This window comes from Epargyreus clarus, unplaced genomic scaffold (assembly GCF_041222505.1).
Source record: "Epargyreus clarus isolate Ecla_fem2 unplaced genomic scaffold, WU_Ecla_fem_2.2 ptg000036l, whole genome shotgun sequence".
Taxonomy (NCBI): domain Eukaryota; kingdom Metazoa; phylum Arthropoda; class Insecta; order Lepidoptera; family Hesperiidae; genus Epargyreus; species Epargyreus clarus.
Genome location: NW_027332241.1, coordinates 2,907,767 through 2,926,182, shown reverse-complemented (window position 1 = coordinate 2,926,182; position 18,416 = coordinate 2,907,767). Strand labels below are relative to the sequence as shown.

The window sequence follows — 18,416 nt, the reverse complement described above, 5'->3', positions numbered from 1 at the left end:
AAAAATTACCCCGTTCGACACATGATTTGCCCCGTTGAACCTGTGACTTACCCCGCTCGACCTACGACTTACCCCACTCCACCCATGGTCTACTTGTGCTTCTTCTGGTGTTTTTAGTAAGAAGGTGCTTTTACCTGACTTTACTCCACTCGACCTATGTCTTACGGCGTTACAACCATGACTTACCCCGCTTCACCCATGACTTACGCCGCTCGACCCATGACTTACTCCGCTCTACCCGTGACTCACCCCATTTAACCCATGACTTACCTCGCTCCACCTGTGACTTACCCCGCTCGACCCGTGGTCTGTTTGCACCCGTTCCAGGCGCTGAAGACAGAGTGGAACGGTGAGTTGTTTGTTTTTGAGCAGCTTGACCAATGACTTACTCCGCTCCACCCGTGACTTATCCCGCTCGACCCATGGTCCGGCATGATTATCACGATAGATAAAAACCTCTGACCGCAAGTGAAGCCGCGATTAAATCTAGTATTATAATGTTTTTCAGGTAAATGGTGGACATCGAAAGTGAGCGCAGTCGACGCTTCTCTAGCGCAAGTCCACTTCCCCGTACACAATCGGTACGAGTGGATCTACCGCGGCTCCACTAGACTGGCGCCGCTCTACCTAGAGCTGCAGGCCGCGGAGCGACACCGCCCTAGAGCGATGCCCAGGACACAGGCGCACTCGAGGGTAGGTGTGATTGAGGTTATATATAAACTAAAGGTGGTAGAGCCCTTTGTGGTTCGACTCCGGCGGCACCACCGCCACACCTATTTCTGGTATAACAGCAGTGTTAAGCGCTGCTGTGTTCTGGTTTGAAGACGAGCATGCAATCCACCAGATGGTAATCTACTGCCGCCCATGGACATCTGTAATCAACCCCACAAAAGATTAGACTCGTACCTGAAGTTGGCCACAGATACGTTGCTACCCGTTGAGGACTAAGCTGGAATGCACTTAACACTGCTGTTATTAGGTACTAGGTGTGGCGGTGGTGCCTCCTTAGTGAAACCATAAAGGTTTTTACCACCATTAAACATCATCATCATCATCATCACCTAGATGATAAGAACGGGTGTCGTGTCCGATCTTAGCAAATGTAGATAACAAAAGGAGAAAAAATAAAGCTTTTTCAGACCAGCACATCATTCTGTGTGACCATATCTTCATCATCGTATGAAGATATAGTCCACGCCAAACTGCTAGTCCGCTCTAAAATTGTTGCGCGCAGGTGTAGTCATACAATTTGCTATGGCGACGCGATTTATTTCTGTATTCAGAGCAGAAACTGCTAGAGTTTTACGCGAACTATACCTATAAGGGTATATAAACACAACTTATATAAATGTTATGTTTTACAGTCGCATATGCCGGTGGTCGAGTACACGAGAGATGACGAGCAGTCGATCAAATCCGAAAGCGACAAACAACAGCGACCACAACAACAACCAATAGTATGTAGTTTATTTATTTTTACTTTTTTATAATACAGGAGTAGCAGACGAGCATGCAGTCCACCTGATAGTGAGTGGCTTACCACCCTCCCACCTCACGGACTTCTGTAATCAACCCGGATAATTTATTTATTGATGTGAAACATCTATAGCCGCACGTAAAACCGATTTCTGGCGTGGCGACGCATGCCGTGCGCAATCGACTGTGCGATTCATTAAACGAATTAAGTAGTCACGATTTGAAATAAATTCGTAAATTTTTGTATTTAATGAAAATAAATGTTTATTCAATAAATAGACATCGTTATCTGGAAAAAAATCGTAATATTTTATTTTAGCATTATGACATATTTAGTTCCTATCACAATATGTTCTTTTCTGCATATTACTTTTACAAAATAATGTCGAAGTTTCACATCTGCCAGGCGTCCCGTGACGGCTCACATTTTGTTTTATTTATTTATTTATTCGGAAAAGTTTTCTGTCCCACTGCTGAGCATGGGTCTTCTCAGAGTGAGGTTTAGGCTATACTCCTTCGCGCTAGCCAAGTGCGGATTGTGACTTCACTTACCTTTGAGAACATTTTTTTAAGAATTCTCAGGTCTGTTGGTTTACTTTTTTTATCTAACTTGCTCTTACTTTCTCCTTTTTATTCTTACTTAGTCACTACTCTAACTTCACTCTCTCATTACATATCTCCTTATTTTTATAATTTCTCTCTCCTTTACCCTACTTATCTAACTTCCCCCCCTTTTCCTATTTTACTCGTTCATATAACATTTCCACCCCATTAGTCAGTACTCCAATTTCACTCACCCCTTATTTTCTCGGCTTATTTCTCTAACCTCTCTCTCTTCTCATTCCTCCTCCTCCTTCTAATTTCTCTATTCTCTCCTTTATTCTTATTCTACCTCACTTACTCCCCCTTTATTTCTCTCTCTCATCCCCTAAACATTCCAACCCCCAGGACGTGGAGCTGAGCCGTCAGCGAGCCGTGGCCAAGAAGTCGACCACCTCGCCGAGCGTGACGTACATGCCACCGCCGCCGATCAGACCTCCGCTGGGACCGAACCTGGACAACGTCACCAGCAGAGTCGTGGTGAGTTTTGTTTTTTGTTATAATGTAGGAGTAGCAGACGAGCATGCAGTCCACCTGATGGTAAGTGGCTACTGCCGCCCATAGACATCTGTAATAAACCCCAGATGGGATTAGATATTCCTACTTTAGGTCGGCCACAGATGCGCCGCTGCCCCTGAGGACTAAGCTGGAATGCCTCGTAAAAATCTATCTCCCTTACCGCACCCTTCAAACCGGAACACAGCAGCGCCTAACACTGCTGTTATAACAGAAATAGGTGTGGCGGTGGTGCCGCCGGAGTCGAACCACAAATAGTTCTACCACCTTCAGTTGCCGTTTGAGCTTAGTGGTCACCGTAGTGAACTGGGGTTTAACGTGTGCAGACTGGGTTTTTTAACCGGCATAAACAAAGGAGGTTCCGTATTCGACTGCTATGTATGTATGTATGTATGTATGTAAGTTGTTTTATAAGAGTAGCAGACGAGCATGCAGTCCACCTGATGCTCGTTTTCTACGTATGCTAGTAAGTGGCTACTGCCGCCCATAGACAATCAATCCAAGATTATCAATCAATTTTCGAGGAGATAGGAGAGGATAGGAGAAGATTTCTACCTAAGGTCGGTCAGATGCGTTGCTATCGCTGAGGACTTTTGGAACACCTCGGATAAGAGCTCCCTTACTACATCCTTCAAACCAGAACACAGCAGCGCTACACTGCTGTTATAACAGAAATATGTGTGGCGGTGCCGCCGGAGTCGAACCACAGGGGATTCTACCACCTTCCATTCACACTTCATTAAATCCTAATAATTAACTGATATAGTTATTGAAAAACACAATTTTTATCAACAGTATTACACGCCGAAGAATGCGGTGAAACCACACAAGATGGTGCCTCATACGTGCAGCCCGAAGTGCAAGAGGAGCGACGTGTTGGCCCTGAAGGACCTCAGGACTTACAACCCGCTCGCGAAGCCCTTGCTCAGTGGATGGGAGAGGTGAGTTGATATATAAATTATAAATTTACATACATATGATCCATTCCTACACAGACATGTTAAGAGAAAGAGAGAGACAGAACGTCAGATGAAGACATAGACAAATAAAAAAGGTATACACACACAAATATACGCTTACACACATATAGGTATGTTACACACATAGAGGCAGTCAAGCGGACGGACAGTTAGACATGAATATGTGACGAACAGAAAGACAAACATAGACAATAAAGACATAGAGACAGGGGCACAGACACGCAGTTCAAAGTGCAAGAGGAGTGACGTGTTGGCCCTGAAGGACCTCAGGACCTACAACCCGCTCGCGAAGCCCTTGCTTAGTGGATGGGAGAGGTGAGTGGAATTGCAGAGATACATATAATAAATACAAACAGAATTCATACATAAAATACACAGACGTGTATGGAAATGGCAAGAGAGAGATGGAAAAAAGGATGTATAGATGGATAGTAATTATATACTCACATATACATAAATATATGAACACACACATATAAAGGTAGTCACGAATTTTCGGTCGAAATTTTGGAAATTTTACTCCTAAGGCAGTAAAATTTATTTAAAAATCTATCAATTTTGAACCAAACATTCAGAAATTTTGTGTAAGGTATTTGGATAGAAATAAATAAACTCCTATTTTGCCGTTTTCAGTAAATCAATCCCTAATGTGTGTGTATACACACATTAGGGATTAATTTACTGAAAACGTGTGAATGAAGACGCGGGCAAATGCTTGTTATATTATAAAAAGTGTTTCATATATTACACACGTAGCTACGTTCAAAAATTTGTCTAAAGCGTAGTAGCGCGCGTTAGGCCCGCTCCACATTCTCGCGAGAAAAACCCGATTCGTATCGGCTCCACATACTCGTTTCTCGTGCATTTCTCGAGTCTTCGCGAGAATGTGGAGCGGGCTTTACGCTGTTTGTCCACTGCACCGTCACCGAGCCGATGCCGATAATTAATCTCGGCGCCGAAGTAGCGTACACATACATTTACTATGGGATGACGGTGCTCGGGTGACGGACGTTCGGTGGACCAGCTGCTATAGCAAATGTATGTACGCTACTTCGGTTCCGTCATTAAGTATCGGTATCGGCTCGGTATCGTGGTTGGTGGACAAACAGCGTTAGTGTCATTTGCGACATCACTAACCTCCCCCCTCCTTTCCCCCACAGACAAATAGTCCGCTGCCGCGGTCAGAAGTCAGTCGCGTACCGCGCCCCGTGCGGTCGACGTGTCCGCAACGTACAGGAGCTACATCGATACCTGCGAGCGACCGCTTGCGACCTGCCCGTGGATCTGTTCGACTTCGCGCCGCACACGCACTGCCTGGCCGAGTTCGTGCTCAACAAGTGTCTGATCATGAAGAAGGTGAGTTCTGATGAGTGGAGAAGGTGAGCACGAATCTTATCTGATCATGAAGAAGGTGAGCACTGATCTTGTGAAGAAGGTGAGCGCTAATCTTATGAAGAATGTGAGCACTGTCTTATGAAGAAGGTGAGTGTCTCTGGCTATATAACACGTACAGTAGTTACATCGATACCTGCGAGCGACCGCTTGCGACCTGCCCGTGGATCTGTTCGACTTCGCGCCGCACACGCACTGCCTCGCCGAGTTCGTGCTCAACAAGTGTCTGATCATGAAGAAGATGAGTTCTGATGAGTGGGAAGGTGAGCACTGATCTTACGAAGAAGGTGAGCACTGATCTTGTGAAGAAGGTGAGCACTGATCTTGTGAAGAAGGTGAGCACTGATCTTACGAAGAAGGTGAGCACTGATCTTGTGAAGAAGGTGAGCACTGATCTTGTGAAGAAGGTGAGCACTGATCTTACGAAGAAGGTGAGCACTGATCTTGTGAAGAAGGTGAGCACTGATCTTGTGAAGAAGGTGAGCACTGATCTTACGAAGAAGGTGAGCACTGATCTTGTGAAGAAGGTGAGCACTGATCTTGTGAAGAAGGTGAGCACGGATCTTACGAAGAAGGTGAGCACTGATCTTGTGAAGAAGGTGAGCACTGATCTTGTGAAGAAGGTGAGCACTGATCTTGTGAAGAAGGTGAGCACTGATCTTGTGAAGAAGGTGAGCACTGATCTTGTGAAGAAGGTGAGCACTGATCTTACGAAGAAGGTGAGCACTGATCTTGTGAAGAAGGTGAGCACTGATCTTGTGAAGAAGGTGAGCACTGATCTTACGAAGAAGGTGAGCACTGATCTTGTGAAGAAGGTGAGCACTGATCTTGTGAAGAAGGTGAGCACTGATCTTGTGAAAAAGGTGAGCACTGATCTTGTGAAGAAGGTGAGCACTGATCTTGTGAAGAAGGTGAGCACTGATCTTGTGAAGAAGGTGAGCACTGATCTTGTGAAGAAGGTGAGCACTGATCTTACGAAGAAGGTGAGCACTGATCTTGTGAAGAAGGTGAGCACTGATCTTGTGAAGAAGGTGAGCACTGATCTTGTGAAAAAGGTGAGCACTGATCTTGTGAAGAAAGTGAGCGTTAAACTTATTATGAAGAAGGTAGCCACTGTTATGAAGACGGTAAGGTCTTTGTAGCGTCGTTGGTCATGACCATCCCTTAGGTGTTCAACTCTCTTAAACAAAGTTACTAGTCACAATAATAATTTCAAATCTTAAATTTACGCCCTAGTAACGCTTCGGAATTTACATCCCTGGCAATATTCGTACATGGCAAAATTTGAATGTTATGCTCGTAACAACATTTAAAACTTGAATTTCACGCTCTGGCAAATTTGAAGTTAGTGCTACTGGCAAAATTTGAAATTAACGCATCGGGAACAATATCCCCTTCAATATAATCGTTGCCATTACAAAAAATTCTGGGGGCACGGTAGTGCCTCCGCCAAGTCGAAAAAAAAAGAAAGTAAAGCGTAGCGTACCATTATTTTATCGAGGCAAATCAGGTCTTTTTAGACCCCCGTAACTTCGTTATAGACAGAACTAGAAGCCTGAATTTATAGGAACCAAGCAGGCATTGCAGAAACACGGTATATACCAAATTTCATTCAATTTGAAGCAGTAGTTTAAGAATTACAACTAGTCAAAGTTCTTAATTTTGACACTCACTCACTGACTGACTCACTCGCGGACTGACTGATCATGAAAAGTCTAAGGTACTTCTAGCATACATAGAAACTTCAAATGAAGAACACAATAAATGTTTTACATTTTGCCGTCAATTTAGTCAGTAGCCCGGTCAATTCAGACATAAAAATAGTGATCAAGCAACGAAAATTCCGGAAAACTAAATTTCCGTAGCGACCTTGGGTTTACCATTACCAATATAGTTCCAAAAGTCCCCAACGATCCGATGTGTGCATCGTCAGGTGGACTGCATGCTTGTCTGCTACTCCAATAATATATAAAAAAAGATTAAACTAACAAAAAATTAGACGACAGTTGAAGTCAATAACTAATATCAATAATATTCATACTATTAAATAAGTATTGTCCCTGAAAATAACATCGTAAAGGTTCGTGGGATAGTCCTCCTGGGGAAACCACGTTAAAAAAAACCCTCTGAGTACGCTATTTCACAAGTGATGTGGAAATATGTGCATATATAAGCACATATGTGCATATATATATAAAACGTAATTCTTACACGTGCAATATCTGATAATGATAGGTTTTAGAGAAAAAAAAAAAACATAAGATCCATTTTATAGAGAATTTTAAGAGTTACAAGTTTGGTCTAAAGTACTTGTTCTATAAAACTTTCCGTTTTCGAGAAAAAAATCCAAAAAAATCTAAGATTTTGACGTTTGGTTCCGAATAAGTGCCGGCGCACACATAGGATCAATGGGGACTTTTGGCACTTTATTTTAATGTTAAGTCCAAGGTTTCTACAGAAATGAAGCTTTCCCGGAATTTTTGCTATTTCAATTATCTAAATTGACCGGACTACAGATGGTGGGGGAGGAGCGAAAAGTGCTCTCCCAGGGCAGAGCCCGATCGGGGTATCGCGCTTGGAGCTGGCTGCGTTCCGTCGGAGACTCCGGAGATCTCCAACAAGCGTAGGAGACGGCCACCCGGAGAGTTTTAGTGTGGTAAAAATCCCACATAACCCGGCGTCGCTTCTACATCGTTCGGTACCTTTTGAAGGCTGTATGACTTGGATTATTTGCGTTTACATAATAGAAGAATAAAAAAACATCATGTAGAATAAAAACATTTTTGACATAATTACGTCAGTGAAAAATATGAAAATATATAAAGTTAAACGTTCAGTTTAGTACGATTTATACAAAAAACGACAATCGTTCCTCTTCGTGTGTTTTCTGATGGAAGGCAGATTTAAAGTGACCAGATCATCTTTACTGATATTGGATCTTGAACTGAATATATCATGCACGATATGCGACCTCTTACAAAGCTGCGCCTTTTGCTACTTTAGTCAAATTTTATAAAACAATGTTTAGTACGATTGCCAAGTCAATGTATTTATTTAAAACATAAAAGATTTTTATTATGCATATGGCTCATGAGTTGTTAAGTTAGCTACGAAATAATTTAAGACAATAGGTCCCGTAGGTTCCTCTTCAAACCCTACTGAATAAATCAACCGACTTGGTATTACATGGGTCTAACATCTTTTTACGGTAGGAAAATTAAGTTTTGAGACTTGGTTCTTTTTACTTATGTTTTTGATGGCATTTAAATTTTCCCCTCTTATAAACGGTGCCAAATATATCACCAACAACTAACCAACAATATTCATTCCAGGATCTCTCCCAAGGCAAGGAGAACGTGCCGGTCCCCTGTGTGAACTACTACGACCAGACGTTGCCGGAGTTCTGCTCCTACAACACGGAGCGCACGCCCACCGCCGGCGTGCCGCTCAACCTCGACCCCGAGTTCCTGTGCGGCTGCGACTGCGAGGATGATTGCGAGGTAGGAGCCCCCCCTTCTCCCTGATAGCTCTAAATCACGGGAATAAAACCGCCCATCCCACTGTGTGCCAACAAAACCCCCTTCCCGCTAAAGTTCATCAATAAAACGCCCACCCACCCCAAAAGGGTGGAGTGTATTTGCCGCTTGGGATGCAGGGTGAATGTACTACTTGGAGCGTAGGATGAATTTGCCGCCCGGCATAGACGGAGCACAGGATCAAATTGCCGCACACAAGTTAGGTAAAATTTGCCGCCCGGAGCTGAAGATGAAAATGTCATCCTTTGGTCAAATTTACTGGCCCTTCACTGTTATAATGGAAAGAACTTTTCGTAATAATTTACGAATAAGTATAAAAAAATATAATAAAATTATTATTAAAAATATCTTCCCAAAATCAATTTTTTGTAACTGGCAACTACATTTTTCTATGTTTTTTTTTAGGATAAATCAAAATGTGCGTGCTGGAAACTGACGCTAGAGGGAGCCCGCACGATCGGTCTAGAGGGGGACAACGTCGGCTACGTGTACAAACGACTGCCCGAGCCGCTGCCCTCGGGCATCTACGAGTGCAACTCTAGGTATGTGTTACATTATGTGTTACACTGACGCTAGAGGGAGCCCGCACGATCGGTCTAGAGGGGGACAACGTCGGCTACGTGTACAAACGACTGCCCGAGCCGCTGCCCTCGGGCATCTACGAGTGCAACTCTAGGTATGTGTTACATTATGTGTTACACTGACGCTAGAGGGAGCCCGCACGATCGGTCTAGAGGGGGACAACGTCGGCTACGTGTACAAACGACTGCCCGAGCCGCTGCCCTCGGGCATCTACGAGTGCAACTCTAGGTATGTGTTACATTATGTGTTACACTGACGCTAGAGGGAGCCCGCACGATCGGTCTAGAGGGGGACAACGTCGGCTACGTGTACAAACGACTGCCCGAGCCGCTGCCCTCGGGCATCTACGAGTGCAACTCTAGGTATGTGTTACATTATGTGTTACACTGACGCTAGAGGGAGCCCGCACGATCGGTCTAGAGGGGGACAACGTCGGCTACGTGTACAAACGACTGCCCGAGCCGCTGCCCTCGGGCATCTACGAGTGCAACTCTAGGTATGTGTTACATTATGTGTTACACTGACGCTAGAGGGAGCCCGCACGATCGGTCTAGAGGGGGACAACGTCGGCTACGTGTACAAACGACTGCCCGAGCCGCTGCCCTCGGGCATCTACGAGTGCAACTCTAGGTATGTGTTACATTATGTGTTACCAAGCAAAACATATTTTGGAAGTTATAAGAGAATTATGAGTGATTTATAAAAAACTGACAACTAAAATGTAGCTGCTACCCTCGGGTATCTACGAGGGCAACTCTAGGTATGTGTTACATTATGTGTTACCAAGTAAAAGAATATTTTGGAAGTTGTGCTCCTTTTGGGGTGTTTGGGAAAAAATATGAGTGACTAAAAAACTCACAAGTAAAATTGAAGCGCTACCGTCGGGTATCTACGACTGTAACTCTAGTTATGTGTTACCAAGTAAAAGACATTTTGGAAGTTATACTTATTTGGGGCGTTTGGGATAATGATGATTAATTTGAAAATTCCTTCATAGCCAGACTGCACTAATCCCATTTTTCAATTGTTATTTAAAATAATTATTTATTGAATTGTTTTTCAGATGTAAATGTAAACACACCTGCTTGAACAGAGTTGCGCAACACCCATTGCAACTGAAACTACAGGTATGTTTTCGTGTTTGTTTGTTCTATAGAACAAACAAACACGAAAAAAGAAATAATTTTATTTTTGAAAACTTGGTGTATTTTGTATCACAATTCATTCATAGTTTGAAATTCAGTAAATATACGCATATTGAAATTGAAATTGAAATAAATTATAAAAATATGAAATTTTATTCTGTGTAAAAATGATTTTTAAATTTCTACATACTTTTAAATTTGATTCATCATCAACCCATTACTGTCCCACTGCTGGGTACGGGTCTCCTCTCAGAATGAGAAGGATTAGGCCATAGTCCACCGCGCTGGCCAAGTGCGTATTGGTGGACTTCATATACCTTTGAGATATTTTTTTTATAAATCAATCAGGTGTGCAGGTTTCCTCACGATGTTTTCCTTCACCGTTTAGCAAGTGATAATTAATTTGTGATTCGCACATCTTTTTAAAAAATCAGAGGCCTAGGATTTGAACATCAGACACCTCGTTCGAGAGGCCGAGTTTCTTAACCACTAGGCTATCACTGCTATGTGATTTGTGTAAATTTGATTGATATACGTAAATTTAAATATAAATAAAATATTAAAATTAAAAAAGAACCTATCAAAAATGTTTTGATCCCCCGCCCTGTTCCAGGTGTTCAAAACCCTTAACCGCGGCTGGGGGATCCGCGCCCTAAACGATGTTCCCAAGGGAGCCTTCCTGTGCGTGTACGCCGGGAACCTGCTCACTGACGCTACAGCTAACCTGGTCAGTTGCCTATACGAATATACTTGTTATATCTTTATATATATATTTCTTATGTGCGTGTGTATGTCACTGAACTCCTCCTAAACGAATGGACTGATTTTGATGAAATTTGTTGTGTGTGTTCAAGGGGACTTGAGAATGGTATAGATTCACAATTTTGTCCGTGGGAAAAGGTTTTTTTAATCAATTTTTAATTCGTGAGTAGTTGTTTATTTTGGAATGTTTCACATTGGAATCGATAGACTTACTTACGTTTAAAACTTGACTTACGTTTAAAACCCGTAAGACATAAGGGTTGTTCACCCTTAACATTTTTTTTATTTATATGGCAACACAACGTTTGTCGGGTCAGCTAGTACTTATATACTTATTATATTTACTATATACTTTGTTAATTCAATATTGTAAAACAATCACTGTGATTTCTCCACCACTCTATTAATAATTAAAGGTGGTAGATCCCTTTGTGGTTCGACTCCGGCGGCACCACCGCCACACCTATTTCTACCTAATAACAGTAGTGTTAAGCGCTGCTGTGTTCCGGTTTGAAGGGTGTGGTAAGGGAGACGGACTTTTCCGAGGCGTTCCAGCTTAGTCCTCAGGGGTAGCGGCGCATCTGTGGCCGACCTCAGGTAGGAATATCTAATCCTATCTGGGGTTGATTACAGATGTCCATGGGCGGCAGTAGCCACTTACCATCAGGTGGACTGCATGCTCGTCTGCTACTCTTATATTATATAAAAAAAAAAAAAAAAAAAATCAATCTATCCAAATTTTGCTTACACATTAATATAAAATTAGAAGGCATTAAAAAAATACGATTTATATTTTATAATCATCAATATTAACGATAATACATCTTTATCCACTTATTTATCACACTTATATTACACATTACAATGCAATACAAAATAACTCTTTTTCTAAGAAATTAAAAGAAAAACAATTAAAGAAAATTCCACATACAGTATTATATTCTCAATCGCTGTCCTCACACACTGTAATTCATTATCACACACTATATATTGTTTTCATACATTGTACAATTATTGTTTTCACACACACTATTTCATTTTCACACGTTATCCATTGCTATCACATACTGTATTTAATTTTCACACATTATATATAGTTCCCACACACTGTATTTTATTTCATACACTATTTCGCTCTCACACACTGTATACCATTCTCACACATTATATGTTGTTCTCACACACTGTATTCTATTTTTTCATGCTGTATTTTCTTCTCACGCACTGTATTTCATTTTCACACATTCTATTTCGATCTCACACACTGTATATCACTCACACGCTATATTTCTAATCCCAGGACGGCCTGATCGAAGGTGACGAGTACTTAGCGGAATTGGATTACATCGAGGTGGTAGAGCAGATGAAGGAGGGCTACGAAGAGGACATACCGGAGGCACTCAAGAAGGGTGTTGTGGTGAGATTGTGTTGTATTAACCTGATATAGTTCGCTCCAAACTACTAGTCCGCTCTGAATATAGAAATGAGTCGCGTCGCCATAGCAAATAGTAAATATCAGCGGAACTGCGGCTTCCCGGCACCCTCCGCTACCGCCATAGATTAGTAAAGATACTTCGCCGCCTTGAAATTGAATGAAGCCACAAATGGCTTATTAGTAAGTTCTTTTTTTGAATTCTTGACAAATAAAATTTACGCATAAATAACTAATACTGCGTAATTTACATAATACATAAATAATTATTTCAAATATTTTAGGAACATTTTAGCACGGAGACGTGGCAAAACTTTTTTACGCAACTATTTCAATTCTCAAAACTGGGTACATTTTCTTGTTAGGAGTGAGTAATCTTTACTAATCAATGGCTCCCGCGTTAGTGTGCCCTTACGTTGCTACGGAGTATATGCTTGTAGTTGTGTTCGATCGCATTGGCTCTCTGACTACACTGGCGCGCAACAACTTCAGAGCGGACTAGCAGTTTCGCGCGGACTATACCACCGAAGTACCACTGTCACATAAGAAGGCTGTTACGTTGAGATGTAGTTTTATTATCCATCTAGGTACCACCGGAGCATCTGGGTTATAAAAGGTGGTAGATCTTTGTGTTTCGACTCCGGCGGCACCGCTACACCTATTTCTGTTATAACAGCAGTGTTAGGCGCTGCAGTGTTCCGGTTTGAAGGGTGTGGTAAGGGAGACATACTTTTCCGAGGCGTTCCAGCTTAGTCCTCAGGGGTATCGCATCTGTGACCGACTCACGTAGGAATATGTAATCCTATCTGGGGTTGATTACAGACGTCCATGGGCGGCAGTAGCCACTTACCATCAGGTGGACTGCATGCTCGTCTGCTACTCTTATATTATAAAAAAAATATAGTTTTATTAACCAGTATGGTACCACCGGGGTACCACCGTCACACAAGAAGGGTGTTGTGGTGTGATGTAGTTTTATTAACAAGTACAGTACCACCGAGGTACACTGGGTTATAGAAGGTGGTAGAACTCTTGGTGGTTCGACTTCGCACCACCGCCACACCTATTTCTGTTATAACAGCAGTGTTAGGCGCTGTTGTGTTCTGGTTTGCAGAGTGTGATAAGGGAGACATACTTTTCCGAGGCGTTCCAGCTTAGTCCTCAGACGTAAGGGGGCAGGTGTGACCTCAGGTAGGAATATCTAATCCTATCTGGGGTCGATTATGGATGTTCATACGGCAGTGACTAAACATCAGGTGCACTGTATGGTACTTTTAACCTAACTAATATTTTAAATGCGAATGTGAGTTTGTTTGTTTGTTTGTTTGTTTGTTTGTTTGTTTGTTTGTTTGTTTGTTACACTTTCACGCCTTAACTACATAACCGATTGTCATTAAATTTTGTTCACACTTTGTCAAGGATTCAGAAAAGGACATAGGTCATCTTTTATCTCGAGTAAATTACTGTTCCGCAGGGATAAATAACGAATTCATATCAAATTATATTTGTCATCGACTTGTAATTGCCAGTGAAGCCGCGGGTAAAAGCTAGTTATATTTAAACATGAAAAATTACTGTTTCCTCTTACAGGATTGTAAGAAGAATGTAAAAGAAGACGAAGAAGATGACGATCCGACTACAGAAGATGAAGAGGAGTCTACAAAGAACGAGAGTGAGGATGATGACTTCCGCCCTGGGTACATAGGTCTCGGTGTGGCTACTTTCAGGTGAGATGTTTTTGAAGGGAGAAATAACGTACCAAACTGCTAGTCCGCTCTGAATAAAGAAATGAATCGCGTCGCCATAGCAAATTGTATGACTACACCTGCTCGCAATAACTTCAGAGCGGACTAGACGTACGTAATTGTATATGTCATGTGTTAACGTGGTAGTAGCTGTGGTTAAACTCTGGCGGCACCACCGTCACACCTATTTCTGTTATAACATCAGTGTTTTTTTATAAAATGGGAGTAGTACTAGATTAAGGAGTAGTAGTATCCTACAGCCGTATGGTCATCTGTATCAACTCCAGATAATATACCATTCCTACCTGAAGCCGGCCATAGATGCGCCGCTACCCCTGAGGACTAAGCTGGAACGCCTCGGATAAGTCTGTCTCCCTTACCACACCCTTCAAACCGGAACACAGCAGCGCCTCACACTGCTGTTAATAGGCAGAAGTAGGTGTGAGGTGGGATTTTTATTTAATATTGCTTGGTGTGGTAAGGGAGACAGACTTTTCCGAGGCGTTCCAGCTTAGTCCTCAGGGGTAGCGGTGCAGATGCACCTGAGACCTGTACAGATTGTACAGGTCTCAGGTGGAAGGAATATCTAATCCTATCTGGGGTTGATTACAGATGTCCATAGGCGGTCGTAGCCATTTACCATCAGGTGGACTGCATGCTCGTCTGCTTCTCCTATAACATAAAAAAATTAGTATATACCGCCATTTTTATTTTGATTGTAAATTGTAATATACTATTTCAGTAAAAGTCTCCGTGAGAGAAAGAAGAATAAAGAAGATAGGAGGAGTAATAAAGAAGAAACCGAGAAGGAGGAGCCCAAGAAAGAAGAGAAGATAGAACCCAAGAAGGAGAAGAATGCAGAAGATGATTGCATCACTATAAGTGATGATGATGAAGGTATGTTCCTTAAATGTTGTATTGTTTTTTGTGAAAAGTCCGTTAGAAACGGTTTAGCATTTTACGTAAATATCGGGAAATATATTGAAAATTATTATATTTCAAAATTATAATAAAATAAATTAATGAATAAAGGTATATAAATATGAAATATTATAAAACTTTCATAAATCAATTAATGTAAGTATGAAAATAATTTGAATATCGATTTTTAAGATTTTTCACTTTTTGGAATTTTCATTTTGTGTAAATATACAAAATCGAATCGGAATCGGTTTTACAATTGCAAAAAATATTACTAAGTTACAAAAAGGTTTTTCTTTTGTTTTTTTGTTCTTTTGGTTTTTGTTTTAAAAATGATTTAAGCGCCCCATAAATACTTCAAAATTGTGTGTTTCTTTTATGTTTTTTAAATTTATTTATATCCGAACTCATTAAATTTCAATGTAATATCGTACGAGTAATCATTTATTATTTACAGAATAAATGATAGGATGTTTTTATTTATTTTTTTAATAATATTTTCGTTTCTTTTGGTTATCAGTTCGAGAACCGTCTCGCTTTGCTGCCGCGGCAGGAATGGGTGCTGATGAGTTCATATCGAAATATAGGTAAGTTATTTTTGAAAAAAAAAAATGTATTAAAAATAAGTATATTCATTTATTTATTCGGTTTGCCAATGGTTACATCACATACAATAATAATAACACATGTATCTTAAGCCAATTCAAAATGAGTATGTGTATACCTTTTAAGGCAAACTCAGCATGCACAATTTATTTATAGAAATAAAGTTTTAAACGAATGATTCAATCCGTTTTAAAAGTTATACACTTCTTAAAATCTTTGGTTGTGAGATGGTTTTGAGTTTATATCCAAAGATCCATCGCACCCATTCAACAGCTTACAAAGGCGCGGAATTGCAGGATTTGATCCAAAAACTGTTTTACGAAACGGAACACAAAGAGGTTATTTTCATTTTCTATAAGTATATTATAAGATTACGTCTTCATCTATGTCCCACTGCTGGCAACTGGTCTTCTTTTAAAGTGAGAGGTCGAGGTCATAGGCTATCGCGCTAGCCAAGTGGGTTGATTGGTAGATTATATTCACAAGATTGTGAACATTTATTTTAAATTATGCTTATTTTGGAGCGCTTACAAAAAATTATGAGTGATTTTTTTTACAAAGTCGTCTTATTTACACCTTGAATTTGGCTACTATGCAAATTTTGCAGGAAAAATATTTTTAGACACACGATACGATACGATACGTCACCTGACGTGACGTGTCGTGTCGTGTCGTGTGATTTGGTAATAACTTATTGTTTCATAATACTTTTACTTTTTGCGTGTGTATAAATTATTTACACATACATCCCTTTAATATATATTTTATTAATTAAGAATTAAGAATATACACATTTTTTAAAAACCTGCAATCAATGTAAAGTTCCGTTAAAGTAATTTAAGAAAACTTCGATAGCGTGATTCAGAACACCAGTGGCGCCATCTCTTGACTAGTTGCGGTAATACGTCATATATTTAATGATATTTATGTATGTTTCAGATCGGTCCGCGCTTTATTCGGCGAAGATGAGAAGTGTTACATCATGGACGCTAAGGTTCAGGGGAATATTGGCAGATATTTGAATGTAAGATGATTATTTTCATTGCTTTTTTTATAATATTGGCGTAGCAGACGAGCATGCTACCCATGTGATGGTAAGCGGTTGTACCACCTTAAGAAAGTTAATTAAATTTTAACTCCGAAGGTAGTAACATATCTGTGGTTGACCTCAGATAAGATCTTAATCTTATCTGCGGTTAATTACAAATGACTAAGGGTGATAGTGGTCACTTATCATCAGGTCTACTACTTCTATATTGAATAAAAATCTAAGTAATTCCTATAATTTACATAAATTCAACGACACCTCATATGTTAAAATCTGTTAAGCTGTTTGGGCTGTAGCATGCCAAAGAATGAGACATACATACATAATCCATACAATACAAACACTTGCATACAATATAGACTTCTAAACGTACATACATAAATACTTCCATACATACATATGTAATGTGTGAAAAAAATATTTTATTCGTTAAAGTACAATTACATATACAGGGTGAATTTTTAAAACGGGCCTTCAGGGCCAAATCCGAAACTATAAGGATTAGCGAAAAATGCTGAAAGGAGTTACGAGGCCGATTTTGATAAAAACTAAAACTGCATCATTACTTTTTTAAAATAACTTTTTCCCTAGCCAGGAATCGAACGAGTTCATTTTAAAAAAAAATACACCCTCTATATTATTCCACCATCTGATAGTGTCGCTTATAAGGATTAAATTCTGGGAAGTAATGTTATGTGACAAATTAAGGGAAAAGGAAAATTTTGAAGAAAATACATATTTTTCCATACATTGCCATACTAATCCTTAAGGATTATACATAACAAATGATTTATGTATAATTCTTTAAAAACATACGTAAGTCATACCATTGAAGAATTTGTTGGTTAATCAACTAATTATTCGATGTTATAACCGTGACATACGGCTTAGTATGAGAAAGTAATAGTTTGGCAAGTAAATTACCGCCGTTTTTAAGATTTATTTTTTAATAAAAATAGATGAGTGATTAAATGGTAAATTGTTGTTATTCACTACGTTTCAACAGTAAATATGATTTTCTATATCTCTTTGTTTAGTTATCATTCGGATTTGACTCGAAAAAGACATTCGCGCAAATTGTCAATTTTACATCTGTATTAAACGAAACTCCGCCCATAGCAAGTTAAATCTATTATAATGGTCCTAAAAGTAACCTTAACTAAGTCGGACATAAAAATATAAATTCTTGAAGAACAAAACGTCCATTTTGAATGATTTGAAACATTGAGCCAAAAAAATTGTTAATACGCGAAATTTTTAAATTGATGAATGGCGGGAACTTAACTGCCAAATTAATATGAAAAAATATGTATTTTCTTAAAATTGAGGCTTTTCCTTTAGTTTGTCATTTATCATTACTTCCCAGGTTTTGATCCTTATAATTAACACTATCAGATAGTGGAATAATATAGAGGGTGTATTTTTTTTCAAAATGAACTCGTTCGATTCCCGGCTAGGGAAAAAGTTATTTTAAAAAAGTAATGATGCAGTTTTAGTTTTTATCAAAATCGGCCTCGTAACTCCTTTCAGCATTTTTCGCTAATCTTTATAGTTTCGGATTTGGCCCTCAAGGCCCGTTTTAAAAATTCACCCTGTATACAAAACAAGGCGCAAGGACCCCTGTACTGGGTTGGGAAGACTCCTAGTTATATAAATTAGGTTAAGGTTAGTATTA

The 18,416-nt window shown here is 40.1% G+C and overlaps 1 protein-coding gene across 1 annotated transcript in view; it reads left to right on the top strand.

Moving 5' to 3' along the window:
• Positions 1 to 18,416, top strand: part of egg (SET domain bifurcated histone lysine methyltransferase eggless) — a 41,576-nt gene that overhangs the window by 21,313 nt on the left and 1,847 nt on the right. Inside the window, exons 15-28 of the mRNA XM_073092597.1 lie at positions 509 to 693; positions 1,365 to 1,457; positions 2,425 to 2,556; positions 3,388 to 3,533; positions 4,733 to 4,928; positions 8,297 to 8,464; positions 8,906 to 9,042; positions 10,146 to 10,209; positions 10,841 to 10,954; positions 12,290 to 12,406; positions 14,012 to 14,148; positions 14,909 to 15,063; positions 15,608 to 15,674; positions 16,633 to 16,717. Coding sequence (XP_072948698.1) covers positions 509 to 693; positions 1,365 to 1,457; positions 2,425 to 2,556; positions 3,388 to 3,533; positions 4,733 to 4,928; positions 8,297 to 8,464; positions 8,906 to 9,042; positions 10,146 to 10,209; positions 10,841 to 10,954; positions 12,290 to 12,406; positions 14,012 to 14,148; positions 14,909 to 15,063; positions 15,608 to 15,674; positions 16,633 to 16,717 — 1,796 coding nt within the window. The remainder of the gene's footprint in view (positions 1 to 508; positions 694 to 1,364; positions 1,458 to 2,424; positions 2,557 to 3,387; positions 3,534 to 4,732; positions 4,929 to 8,296; positions 8,465 to 8,905; positions 9,043 to 10,145; positions 10,210 to 10,840; positions 10,955 to 12,289; positions 12,407 to 14,011; positions 14,149 to 14,908; positions 15,064 to 15,607; positions 15,675 to 16,632; positions 16,718 to 18,416) is intronic.